The sequence below is a fragment of the Centroberyx gerrardi genome, chromosome 15, assembly GCF_048128805.1.
Source record: "Centroberyx gerrardi isolate f3 chromosome 15, fCenGer3.hap1.cur.20231027, whole genome shotgun sequence".
Lineage (NCBI taxonomy): Eukaryota > Metazoa > Chordata > Actinopteri > Beryciformes > Berycidae > Centroberyx > Centroberyx gerrardi.
In genome coordinates, this window is record NC_136011.1 from 5,884,061 (window position 1) to 5,897,648 (window position 13,588).

The 13,588-nt window shown below is 40.7% G+C and overlaps 2 protein-coding genes across 2 annotated transcripts; one reads left to right on the top strand and one right to left on the bottom strand.

The window, feature by feature from the left end:
- The first annotated feature begins 1,342 nt into the window (after window positions 1-1,342).
- LOC139931324 (transmembrane protein 229B-like) lies at window positions 1,343-2,394 on the top strand. The gene has a single exon (XM_071924797.1). It carries the CDS (start codon window positions 1,350-1,352, stop codon window positions 1,881-1,883), a length of 534 nt encoding a protein of 177 aa, XP_071780898.1. The 5' UTR covers window positions 1,343-1,349; the 3' UTR covers window positions 1,884-2,394.
- A 352-nt stretch (window positions 2,395-2,746) lies between these two features.
- haao (3-hydroxyanthranilate 3,4-dioxygenase) lies at window positions 2,747-11,338 on the bottom strand. Its single transcript, XM_071924796.2, has 10 exons — window positions 11,189-11,338; window positions 9,966-10,044; window positions 8,504-8,587; window positions 8,166-8,272; window positions 7,210-7,299; window positions 7,059-7,102; window positions 6,789-6,934; window positions 4,000-4,068; window positions 3,627-3,709; window positions 2,747-3,245 (listed from the first exon to the last, which is right to left on the bottom strand). The coding sequence occupies exons 1-10, from the start codon at window positions 11,275-11,277 to the stop codon at window positions 3,173-3,175; spliced, it is 864 nt and encodes a 287-aa protein (XP_071780897.1). The 5' UTR covers window positions 11,278-11,338; the 3' UTR covers window positions 2,747-3,172.
- Window positions 11,339-13,588: the final 2,250 nt, after the last annotated feature.

Here is a 13,588-nt window from a genome sequence, read left to right on the forward strand (position 1 = left end):
CATACAGTGGGAATGTTATTGAATAATGTGGATTTTTCAGTTTGTTTTCATCACATATCAAATAATAACATGAATTTCTAATCTTTTTAAAACGCTCAACATAGAAAAACATGCAATAGGCCTATCAGATATTGAACTCTGTCCTCTTGTCAACAATGAATGTTTTGTTGACTGAGTAACTTTTACTCTGAGTAGGTTACTTTTTAAATGATATCGGATATTTTGGCACTCTTTCCACCCATGAAGTGTGGTGGGATGGATGACAGCAGCCATGTTATTGGGTTTATCAAGTGAATTAGACCCATGACACCTCCAGAAGGCTCAGAATTAAACAAATAAAAAAATAAAAATCCCTGCTTAAGTGCACCTCATCAAGGGGAGAGGTTAGTTATTCATTTCTTCAACCTTATTTTCTATCCCAGTCCAGGTATTCAAACCGAGGAGCTCTAACTTTCAAAGTCTCACAGCCTAAACTGAACTAAACATCATGATGATGACCAGATGATTCTGCTGAGGTAGACAAACATAGTAGTGGCTTTCATCATTATCAGTGTATCTGGTGTAGCTGTTTCCTTCCTCTAGTTCACCAAGACACGTTTGTCACAGTTCATTCGAGGAAAAGATTTGTTTTTCATGTTTCATTTCTTTTCATTTCACATTTCTGTTGTCCTTCTATACAAAAGAAAAATGACTCACTTGATTAGTGCCTTGTGGTAATTTCCCTGGGTGTGATGCTTGTTACATAGATTTGGGCGCAGATAAATGTGATTGTTGAAAGAAGCAAAGCTGACGCTGTTGCTTGTGGTGGAAGACATGTCTCTCTCTTCAGTTCTCTATAATCAAGAAAGAATATGAGAATTGTAGTGCACAGTTCAGCTAATTTCTTCCACAACTACAATTTACAGGCCTGTCACCCATATTGGCGAAAGCAAATAATCAATGTGGTATTGATATGTCAAGTCAACTGTATCATTTACATTTTGCAATAATGCAACACCGTCATGATGTGCAATTCATATTAATATTCAGCTGCAGAATAGATTATCTTCACAGAATATATTCCACATCTGTTTCAGTCGTTTCAGTCGGTTTCAAGAGTTCTATTTCAAAACACTGTATACCCATGTTGAAAAATAACCATTTTGAAAAAACAAAAAAATAAGAAGCTAAGAAGATAGTTAGAAGTTCCTCATTTCAATATCTCTAAAATATAGAGAATTCAGTCTGTAAAAGTGTTGTCATTTTGTCAATGAAGGACTCAAGTTACTGCAGCATTTGTTTTTCATTTTGTCACATTTTTCTCATTTGGGATGTCTTACTTTGTAACAAAACTCAATTTGGGCAAAACAATGTTAAACAGCTGGGATGAAGGTATGTTTTTACATCATCTTGTGACAGGGGCTGGTGAGGATGAGGAAGCCCCAGCGGAGCCGCACGGCAGCGGGTCGGGCCGCCCTCTGCCCCCCCTGGCTCGCCTGTACGTCTACGCTCTGCACGGCTGCCTCTGTGAGGTGGCCTTCACCGCCGCGTGGGACTGGTGCCACACCCGGGACAGGAGGCTGGCGGGACACAGCAGCCTGTGGGCGCTGCCTATGTACGCCACCGCCATCTACCTCATGGAGAGCCTGAGGGCCAGGCTGCTGGCCCGGCGCCGCCCGCTGGTCGCGCGGCTGCTGGCCTACATCCTGTTCGTCTACCTGTGGGAGCTGAGCTGGGGGCTGGGGCTGAGGCTGCTGGGGGCCTGTCCCTGGGACTACTCGGGTTATAGGTACAATCTGGCGGGACTGGTGACTCTGGAGTACGCGTTGCCCTGGGCGGTGGCATCACTCATCGCAGAGAAGCACGTGATCAGGAACACGCTGAGGATAAGACTGGAGAACTGAACTGAAATCGGTCCATCCAGTCAGACAGCATCTTATGGTCATATTTTTATGAAGATATTTTACGTGTCATCACACCTCATTGTAACTGACAGTTTTTTACATTTTGTTATTAAAAAGCTGGTGAACACACTACATCTACCTGAGCTGTGTTACGTTAAATCTGCGATCAACACTTTTCAATGAAAAATCAACACTAGATAAAGATAAAATTATGTGTTTTTAAAGCATACATCTACCCTAATACCAAATGACATATTATTCCCACATTTTTAAGTATTTCAGAATGATAAATGTAAGGGATCCAAAAAGCAAATCTGTGAATCCTTTGTTGGTGAGAACTTTTTGTGGACAATGCAACAAAACCTGGAACAAAACAATATATGTTCATATTCACAAATATTGATCATACTGTCCATGATCATAGGAATAACACACATGAATATATTATTCATGTGTTTTACAGTGGATCTTCCCTTCATGGGTTAAAAATAAGTTATTCGATCCATGTCTCCCAAATACCCACACCCATTTCTGGAAAAATCTGCCTCAGAATTTCAGTGGAAATTTAACCCACAATCTCTAATCATGACTAGTCAGTTCTGTTTAATCTGATGTGGGGCAAGCTGAAACATAATGGGTGTCACAGTTGAACACTTGTTTTCAGTAAACCAGAGAAGAAATTTGAGCTTAAGGGGGTGCTTTCTAATACTTGTTGGCACTTGTGTTCACTAGTTTCATCCAATATAATTGTCATACAGGGGAGAGTAACTGTAATAGTGCAGGAGAAGAAGCAAAAAGTGTTAAGATAAATGATCACCTCCCACAAGTTATCTCTGAAGACATTTATATATTTTATTTCTCTCAACAGCAAAGATGAATATAAAATTACATCGGTAATCACAAGATGAGCTTCGACGTCGACTACAAAGTGCAAATTTACAGTTCAGTTTCAATCGCTTCTGGTGTCCATCAATACTGAAAAGGTTCAAAGTTCGCCTCCATTAACATATAACAGAATCTTGTAACTTCATTGTGTGCATGATTAAACTACCTATGTGATGATATTTTACAAGTGTAAGGAGCAAGAATTGATATTTTTTTCATTTCAACTCCAGGATATCACAATTTACTTCTCAACTCTACAGCTAAGTTTACAGACGGTCAGGGTCATGTTTAGAGTTGTATACTTGGACTATCGCTCTGTGCAGCATAGGGTTTACTGTGTATTGTGTGTGAATGTGTGTGTGTCTGTGTATGTGTGTGTGTGCATGGTAAGACGAAGGTCACGATCAGGGTCTCTTCCGCTCAGGGTTTTGAACCACAAACAGGGCGACAGTCCCCTCATCTCTCTGCCACTGGTACCTACAGCAGAAAAAAGCCATATAAGAAAAAATATACAGCATAACGCAATTTCCAAATCACACGAGCCTGCAAAATTAATTCATTAATTTATTCTAAACAAGGTATTCAGGTGCTGAGCAGAAACCCTGGCCTCGCCAACAAATCAATTTCCATGTTGGCAAAAGTCTTAAGACATGTTGAGACCAAACAAATCCCAAACATTTGCCTATCTGAATTCCTGCTAAATTTCCTCCTCCCAAAAAGACCCTCCAGGGGTGCTAAAATGACACAACAAAAGCTGTATCAAGATGGTATTCATATCAGTAGTAGAATCTTCAGCAATAGTTGATTATTTCCCAATATTGTGCAGCCCTAGTGGATGATTCAGTTATATTCACTCACTGGCTCTGTTCGGGAATGAGTAAACTGTCTCCCGGAGAAAGGGTGAACTCCTGTCCGTCCAGAGTTACTCTAGAGGACCCCTCCTGAGGGAGAGAGGGAGAGGGAGAAAGAGAGAGAGAGGAGAGAGAGAGATAGAGAGAGAGAGAAAGAAAGAGAGAGAAGGGGGGGGGGAGAGAGAGGAGAGAAAAAGAGATGATGGTCAGGAATATGGATGCCCCAGAACATCTTGCGAGACTTAAAGTTATGGCATTGCAAGAGTAAGTGAAAGAGGGTCAGACATGGACGCATAATACTTATGGATGGGGGCATCAAAGTAGCATTGAGGGATTTTAAGGACATATTAAGCTACATAAGGTACATGTAGAGTACATACCATTTGCCAAATCCACACATCACTTTGCCGTTTGGACTTCTCTGTCAGCCCAGGTCCATACAGGATTGTCTGTAATGGCCATAAGAAGCACAGTTCTTACATCTCACCCTCATCACCATCATTATCAGCACTACTACATGTTTTCACAATGATAAGAGACAGGCAACCAGGTGTTGAAACTAAAGTATGCAGGTTTTCATTCCAGCCAAAGATTACACCCTCACCCTATCCACTGCACCTCCGTTTGCACGTTCACATCAAGCGTTTGCCATACTGAAGTGCATCCCAAACCAATTAGCGGGGATGGGCCACGGAGTGTGCATCGATAATGACTTGCAATACACCACTACTCCTACAATGACCAAAGGTGAAAAAGTATGGAGGAAACATCTTACAAATGTAATTTCCCTGATTTTTTTTCATGTATTTGTTTTCTTGTATTTCATGTACATAGATAACCAGGCTTTGTAGCCCTTTCTTCACACTTCACACACAAGATGACCAACAGAGTTTACGGCCACTAGTTGCGCTAGTGAGCAAAGTGGGTCCCTGCACAACAACAAAAACACTTACCACGTGGTTTTCAAGCACGCGCACGAGAACGTACGAACACGCCATGAGCACAGAAGTAACATAGTACACAATATAGTGTAGAGAGGGAGGACGTTAGGGCCCGCGCACTGTACCAGGTTGTTTTTCCTCTCTGCTCACTCAATAACCATGTCAGCAAAAGAAAGAGACACAGCTGAGTTTGTGAAAACTCATGGGTAAAAGAAGACGTATTAATCTGTAGCCTTGTAATCACTAAAAATTACTTTCTGAACGCCTTTGAAGGTAATACATTTATTCAACATTGTCACTGGGGTCTAACAACATACTCTATGTCTGTACGAGTGAAATAATGAATGTAAACAAATCCTGTCAAAATGACGCAGTCACTCTGGCCCATACAGTTAATAACTTATGCACGCATCACGTGAAAGAACACATATCTAATGTTATAACCTTTGGTTAGTTTATTGATATCTGTTGGGGGGACAGTCAACAAGACTAAGCAATTGATAACAACAACTGTGCGATCAAGGCGTCCATCGGTAGCCATGGTGAAGACTGCTTCCTGCGTCTGGTGTGTAGTACATTTAAAAAAATACTAGTTATTATGATGGGCTCAGTAGTTTTACGACCCCCAACCTTACTGACATCTCTGATCATGCGTTTGCAGACAATAAACCCTCCACTTATTTGCATCCAGACATCGCTCTTCTCTTTACTGAAATATTACATGTGGATGGTGTGGAGGGTGTCACACAGTTACCAGGGCTTCACTGGGATCAAAATTAACACATTGTCTTCCCTTCAATGGGCCCTCTAGTGACGAAATGTCTGACCTACAACAAGTTCTCAGCAAGGGAAGCAAGAGATCAACCCAAATCAAAAGTGAATAGCCCTTGCAACTTTATAGGAAAGAAGTCCTACATAACAAAATAAAAAAAATGCTTAAAGTTTTACTACAAATAAATTAGCAGCTAAAATTGTTTAGTCTCTATAAATCAAATAAGGGATATTGAAGATATTGGGATATTGAAATACTTAAGAGTACCTCCACACTAAACACTTTTTTTGAGTTGTAAACTAGTATTTAGTACTATTTAGTTATGAAATACAACAATGTCAGTCATATTGTCAACATTTGAGCACAAATGTGCTGGTGTCATATTTATCTCATTACACCTGGCTATGTTCGCCCTCCAGTGGCTAAAATGCTCTTCACACCCACTTTCTTGCATTGTCTACCCTTTGTGGAAGGGAGGAAAAACGAGGGATTGAGGGAGAATAAATGATTTGTGTTGTTGTTGTTTAACAGAAGTTGGAACCACATTCCACTTTGTTTGTCAGACATTTTTTTATCCATGCATTTTGGAGATTCCCCCCTCGATCGAGGGAAGACAACATCCAGAAGAAAGCATTTTATGTGGAACTGAATGCAGCCCAGGTGGAGTGACACTTTGTGGTGAAGTGGTAGTGGGCCTAGCACACCTTCAACCAGAGGGGAGGAACTAATTGGTGAAATCACCTGGTGTAGACTTTGGCTGGAATGAAAACCTGCAGACTCTTTACACTCCATGACCTCGGCTTATAAATTTGCAATAAAACCCATTGTAACTGATTTTTCTCTACTATGGGATGCAGGAGATCCAAGCTGAGTTGGGGGGAATTTCCCAAGACTGAAAAATATCAAACTTCCCTTTGGGTTCTTATTTTCAATTTCACCATGCCTTTATTTCTCAACCAGATTTGAGGATTTTAGTTAGTTTCAATATGATGTCTGCTGACAGTGTTTGGGCAAGATGACTATGATACCATATCACTTTATATAAAATTATGTGAAATCACGTTAGGTCTAAAAGTGTATGGTTATATGTATATCAGGATGTAATATTTTGCATACTTTTCCAGACATTTTGTGCAAGACCTGGAAATTATTCGGTTCATTTCCCTTCATTTCCACTTATAAAAATCATAATCAAAAGTTCTTTGCAGTCAGAAAATATCTGAGAAAATAAAAACAATTAACACAACTGAAAATACCTCGAAGTGAATGCAATACAATAGTGATACTCACTGTATTATTAAATATTTTTCCTGTTTCTAGGTACACTTTAGATCATGGCTGGAAATTTGACGATTGACTAAATAAGTTACAATTATACAGCTTTGTTTTTCATCATTATTCTCATAAAAAATTGTATACCTATATTTGAAACACTCTGTATTATGAACCCTCTTACCTCCGTCTCAAACTGAGCTCCGAACATGTCGATGGGCCTGCCACTGGCCAGGGCCGGCCTCTGTTTGTCCAGCCAGTCTTTGAAGCAGAAGGGGGACATCACGTTCATGGTGTTCATCTGGAACGGAGGCTGTCTGAAGACTTCATCTACTCAACCACAGATAAACACAGACGGAAAGAGACAACATGTACATTTAGCTGATGGTCTTATCCAGAACGACTTACAAGTGAACAGGTTACAGGTATTTCAAGCAGTTTCATAAGAACTCACTTGGATCCGGTTTTCCTGTTTTGTACTGCTTTGATGCCAAGAACCTGCGGGAGCCAAAGTCAGCCAACAACCACTGTATCAAAACAAGCAATCTCTGAGACTGTAATGTACTTGTAGACACTGCTGCAGGCAAAAGGGAAGGTTGTCTTACTCTTTGATTATTGGCACCAGTTGGGTTCCTAGGTTCTCACAGTAGAACCATTTCTCAAATAGGATATCTGTAGACTTGTCCATATAGTACCTGAAAGCACAAAGACACTCGGATGTTATTGGCTTTGACCCAGTATTTAAAGTAATAATCTGCAACGTTTCATATAAATAAAGATCACTTTTACTACTCTTTATCACTGATTGTGATTACAATAGTGATTGATGCCATACAATAATGCAGTGGTTCTCAAACTGGGGGTCGAAATCCCCCAGGGGGTTGTGAGATAATATTGAGGGGTCACAAGCTGATTTGTGGGATAGGAAAAAGGGTTAGGGTAAGGATTTTCTGATTTTTCTGTCATTTCTGCTTTTTTTTCTTGTGAAATACTGAATAGTTTTCAGCCTCTAGGCCTTCTCTGATAATACAATGAAACAACCTGTAAAGGGAAAATCTATTTTTGGTCGAACTGTTGTAATAATAAATACTAAATGTCTTTATTATTACAGTATGTTTGGGCCAACCCATGTTTAGCTGTCACACACTGTCATTGTGTCATCGTTTGCATCAAGAGTGAATAAAATCAGTCAGTTAAAATCTTACCCACTCACTCCGTAACAACTCATTTTGACATGTTGACATGATGGATATGATAACATTTTGTGCGCTTGTGAGATATTGAGCATCAAATATTTGACATCCCAGCTGGCAAAACTGTTACGTACTAATTCTATCCTTTTAAATATAGAACCTTTTGGGGTTAAAAAACAAAACAAAAACACCACACCAGCATAAAACACTCAACGATCCTGTGGATAACTCAATTTTGATTAAAAAACCAAAACAAAACATCAGATAGAACCTTGTAATTCCAAGCTCACGATTTAGATGAAGTCTGAAATGGGAGGTATATATATATCATTAAGAGACGACAGGAGAACAATAAAGGAGAAGCTAACCTCAGGCAGTCCGTCTCAGTCAGCAGCCTCCTCCTCTCCACCACCAGTCCCACGGTGTTGGCCTGTCTCTGGGGGGAGTGGGGGATCCGAGCTGGCAGCAGGAACATCTGAAGATGGGGAAGGAACACACACCAGCATTAATGGAATGTGGATTGATGGGAAAAAAACTGTGTAAACGTAAAAAAGACGACGCACTTAATGCAGAAATATGAAACGAGATTTCTTGCTTTCCAAACTCGTTTTCCAGCACTCAAATGTGTTGTCCTGCTTTGTTTGATACAGGCTCAAGTCCACACATAGAATCCTATTTGAGCATGTAAAAGTATATCATAGCTCACCTCTCCCTCTTTGATGTGCACATCTTTGTGTTTGCCGTTTTCAACCACCTTCAGACACATGTCCCCTTTCAGCTGGTAGAACAGCTGTTCAAAACAAACAGGGGAAGACAAAAGGAGAAAAGAAAATAGTATGGATTGAGATACTGAGAGTGACCTTGATGAGATAATATCACATCTTTTTAATACCACGCATTTCTGCTTCTGGCATCCTTCACTCCCTTTATGCAAGTGAACATGTAGAAGTACTGCTACTTTAGGTACATTTTACTCCACTTTACTACAAAGAAGAGTACTTGTTGTTTCCAAGCAAAACTCATGGAAGATTTTGTGTAAAATCCACATTTCAAAATCCACATTCAGGCCAAATTGAATGGATTAGTAGGAGTAAATGATTAAAAGATTTCTAGTAGTAGGGGTAAAAGTGCAGAACAGTACTATTACTCTAAAAATGCTAACTTTATTTTCCACCACTGCATAACACCCCGTTGCATCTTGGATGTGGCTCTCACCCAGCCTCCCCTCTATACTTTGACGCTGTAAACTTCAAAAAACCTGAAAGCAAAGGATGCCACCGAAAGGCCCCCGACAAAGCAAACAAGCCAGCCTAAAAACGAGCTGACCAAGCATTGCAACACTGTGGTGGAGTTTGCCCTAGCTGGTGGGGAGAAGAGTCTATCCTTGAGAGGAGGTCATCATATGGGTGAGTGAAGAGAGTGTGAGGGGGTTACAAAGACTTTACCAGCAGTAAACACAGAATGAGCTGAACAGGCTGCCTCGCTTGGGCTACTCTGTATGGAGTTTTAATTTGCTTCGGTTGTGCCTGTTTTAAAGTGAGTTACATTAGGTATTCTTGCCCTGTCTGCACAGCTTTCCATGCATTTTAACTCCCAAATCTTACCTTTGATAAGAAATAAACTACGCCTACACTGTATATTAGACAGCAAAATAGACCTCTGGTAGAATGACTTAAGGTTGGTGTAAAGCTAAAACTGCAAGTGGATCATGGAGTCACATATTTTTTACTTTTCAGCACAACATATGTTGTTAACAACACATATTGATGCAAAGTCCGGTTTTAATCTGTTGTGTTGAAAAGAAACAGAAAAAGTCTGCTAACACAGTGGTGTTAAGAATGATGCTTTTTAAGTAATTAAGTGGGAGTATAGCAAAAGCTCAATTACTGAGACAACTACCTTCTCCCACATGCCTTTCCCCCCAGTTCCATTATTCTATGAACATATCTATGAAGATCAGGATAAGGCTGATACAACTGCTGGATTTCAGCGTCTTGCAGCCTTTCATGGGGTTCTCCTCCCCTTGACGATGGGGTCTACGAAGAAGCTACGCCCTACTTTTGTAATGTAAATTAAACTCAGACAAGTTTGCATTAGTTAATTGAAACGTCTCCTGCTGAGTTGAGTGCATGTCCATGGTGGGAGGATGGAGTGGGGTTCTCTCTCACCTCCTCCCCTTCCTCTATATGGTAGTCCTTTCTGGTGTTAGGACCTCCAACGAACATGACGTTCAACTGGCAAAAGTGCCTGAGTGGGAATGAAAAACAAGCATGTAGGCTACTCACATTTTTTCAAACCTGCAGCCTAAAGTTATTGTACTTGGCAGTTGACGTGATTTTTACTGACTTGTGAACTAAATTACACATTGCCCATCACATTATACAATTGTATCACCTCAGGATTGAACCTAAATAAAGATTAATTGTAGTCAGAAAAAAACAGTAATTTAAAACAAATTTCCTGCATTTCTACACCACCTAACCTCTTGGATTAAGTCAAGAAACAGCAACCCTGTATAATGTTAACCAAAAATGTAAAATTATGTTATATTACTAGATTTCAGCATTGAGGTACTTACATTCATGATTTTGCATAGGCATGCTAACCTAAAAACCTATTATTGGGAATCGTGAGAAAGTTTCAGAGCAACAGAGACACAGAGCGTCCCCGTAACCATAGTAACTCACTCTCACTCCTGCCTGCGTGCGCACGGCGCGAGAGGAGAGGGAGAGACGCAGAAGAGCCGCTGACTGAGATTACTCTGAGCACCATGCATGGGAATAAATTACAATATAATAGATTTGTGTATATTTCTCGCTATTTAGATGGTCTGAATAACTCTCTGCTGCACGGTGCTGCTCTGTCTCGTCTCGTGCGCTGTCAGCGTCTCTTTTCGCGCCGCGACTTTATCAGTTATGAATTTGTTTTTCACTGCGTGAGAAAATGGACTTGAAAAATGCCAATTGCGTGAGTCTCACGGTCAATGCGTGAGAGTTGGCAGCCCTGTGAACTCGCTTGACATTATTATGTATGAAACTGTCAATCAGATTTATTTACTTATTAATCGAAGGTGCCGGAATGCCTTTCCGGATCGTTCCGGCCCACTTTAACCCCTGATTACAATGTTTACAATGAACACTGTTGTCTTTTCGGGTGTAATGCTTCCACCCGCTTGCTTGGCTTTCTTCTTCCTCTGTATAGGCGGTGAAAGTTAAATTGCGCCCTTGTGGCGGTAAATCATTTCCGAAAAAAATGAGAAAAATCACATAACGTACATTATCGATTAATATCGATCGATTGTCGATTAATCATTAACATCCCTATAGGAAAACACACTGTCATTAGGACGCAACAATGTGACTAGTGAATCAAAGTTAAACTCATTACTCACATAAGCTTGTTGCATACCGGTGGCAGAAATGCATTCTCATTCTCTTCAATCCACTTGTTTACATTCACAAGGAGAGGAGCGTTGTTCATTATTAAAATCTTGTAACAATAAAGTCACCAAAATTTGCGCTGCTATATCAAGCCACTCAGTCCTGTTCTACCAGCTTTAACAATCTCATGGACACTGAAAGTCCAAAATGCAGAAGTGGATGTTGGATAAGTGGGGAGGAGTTCTGTTTTCTGAGCAGGTGAAAGGTCGCTTGCACTTTAACAATAAGTTACCTAGTGGTGGTTGCAGTGTGCATGTGTGTGTGTGTGTGTGTGTGTGTGTGTGTGTGTGTGTGTGTTGGATTATATAAAGTGGTGGCTTTTATGCTGCCTAGCTCAGGTTAGGTCTGTTTCTGTGGTGCCCTTAACATGCCATTAACCAGACATCACTACTCATCTGATTGTATCCCAAGAAATAGCACAGTCACAAATAACACGTCACCATGCTAGTTATCAGGAAGTTATCAAAAGTGTTGAATAAAGTAAGTAATGAAATTCACATTATTATGTGTCCATAAAATAAGGAAGGAAGGAATTATGTAGCTTAAGCTAACGTTAGCAATGGCCTGTTATTAGGAAGCAAACTGTGAGCTAGCAGTTTTATACAAGTATAAAAGTGATAGTTCTGACTGGCTGAGTCACGCTGGAAGCCGTTGTAAAACACGATAAACATTAAAAACTAGGCTACTTTTGCTTGGTGGAAGTATGATTGTAATAGTTATTATTGTTCTGTAATTGTTATAGTATCACGTCGTGCCTAACCAAGCCTCTTATCCGTTCTAAAGTCACTGGACAGCATCCTCAGTTGATTTACCAGACTGACTTGTTTTGGACCTCCATCACTAAAGGATTGCCAGATTTACATATTGGTAAAACCAGACATGTGCGCGTGCACGTTGGTGCCTGTAGGCTATAGAACTCAAACCTGGGCAACTTAAATGTAATTCAGTTTTATCAGTAACATGCATCAACAATATTATACTTTCTATGCATGTTCATTATTGCGTTTGATACTGAATTTATCGATAACCTCTTAAACAGTCGGCCTGTACTCATCCTCAGGCGGAAGGCTTACAGTCATATTAATGATGTATAGAATGCAGCTGTGCACAGTAAGCACTGTCAATACACTAAGATGAACAAGCTACATTTGGTGAGAATTTTCATGCAGAATGGGTGTGGGTGCTGAATCCCTACTAAAGATGTGCGATAGCGACTGAAAAACAAGGGAAAATCAAGAGAAGGGCCAGGAAAACGTCCCCACCGACTCCAATCCACACACACACACACACACACACACACACACACACACACACACACAGGTTGCAACATAACCCCAAAGTGGATGACTAAGATTCATATAATTGACTGTTACAAGCTGAAGAAAAGGGCTGATCTAGAAAACATGGTGCGCGGAGGGAACCTCTACATCTTCATCACCATCCTTATCGTTACCACAGCACACACGTCTGGCCAAACATTTACAGGAATGCCTTTTGGTTCTGCCGATGTTGTCTTTTCTCCCCCTCCCACACCACTTTTCACAAACTAAATTTGGTGAGAATAGAAAGTCACAAAAAAGTGTCATCAAATATGTGATTCGTCATTTTTCTAAATGCAAAATGACGTCAGGTACTCCCTGATGTTACTATTAGATGTGTATGTGCCCCAAGTAGGACAGTAGAGAGAGAGAGAGAGAGAGAGAGAGAGAGAGAGAGAGAGAGAGAGAGAGAGAGAGAGAGAGAGAGTGAGAGAGTGAGACTTGCTTCTCTTTACCCTTTTTAAAAAAAATCTCCATCATGTAGGTCAGATGATACCAAAGCCTGTTCAAAACTTTGCGCTATGCGTTTACACAGCCCACACAATAAAACACCCACCCATGTGGGGTGAAATAGTCACTTGTGATTGGTGGAGATCACAACTGCTCTAATCATGAGCCTATCAAAACGTTTCTAGCCTGTTAAAGCCGCTAATGCCCACCCATGATAGGGAAATATCGGCAGGGGTCGAATTAGTGGAATATTATTAGACAGAATGATTTTGACCGGACATTTGGACGTCCGGTCGACCTTTCTGACCGGACCCGGACAATGCATCTGAAAACCGGACAGTCCGGTCGAAAACCGGACATCTGGCAAGTGGCAATCCTATCACCGAGTCCATTACGGTGCCACTCCGGGGTCCGTTCGGTAAAAGTGATTCCTATACGTTTTAACGGGGCATCGGTTTACAAAGCAGCGGACGTTGAAGCGCTAATCAAGAGAGTGTGTTATCATTAGAAACACACACTCTAACAGCAATATTGTTTGACTGTGGCTTGTTTATAAACCCAACTGCGGAGCAGGGACAGTGA

Coding starts and splice junctions, on each gene's coding strand:
- LOC139931324 (XM_071924797.1), top strand. CDS start 1,350: ATGTTAAACAGCTGGGATGAAGGTATGTTTTTACATCATCTTGTGACA.
- haao (XM_071924796.2), bottom strand. CDS start 11,277: ATGAACAACGCTCCTCTCCTTGTGAATGTAAACAAGTGGATTGAAGAG. Junction 8,273..8,503: donor TGCACATCAAAGAGGGAGAG/GTGAGCTATGAT, acceptor CCCCATCTTCAG/ATGTTCCTGCTGCCAGCTCG. Junction 4,069..6,788: donor GAGCTCAGTTTGAGACGGAG/GTAAGAGGGTTC, acceptor TGGCCATTACAG/ACAATCCTGTATGGACCTGG.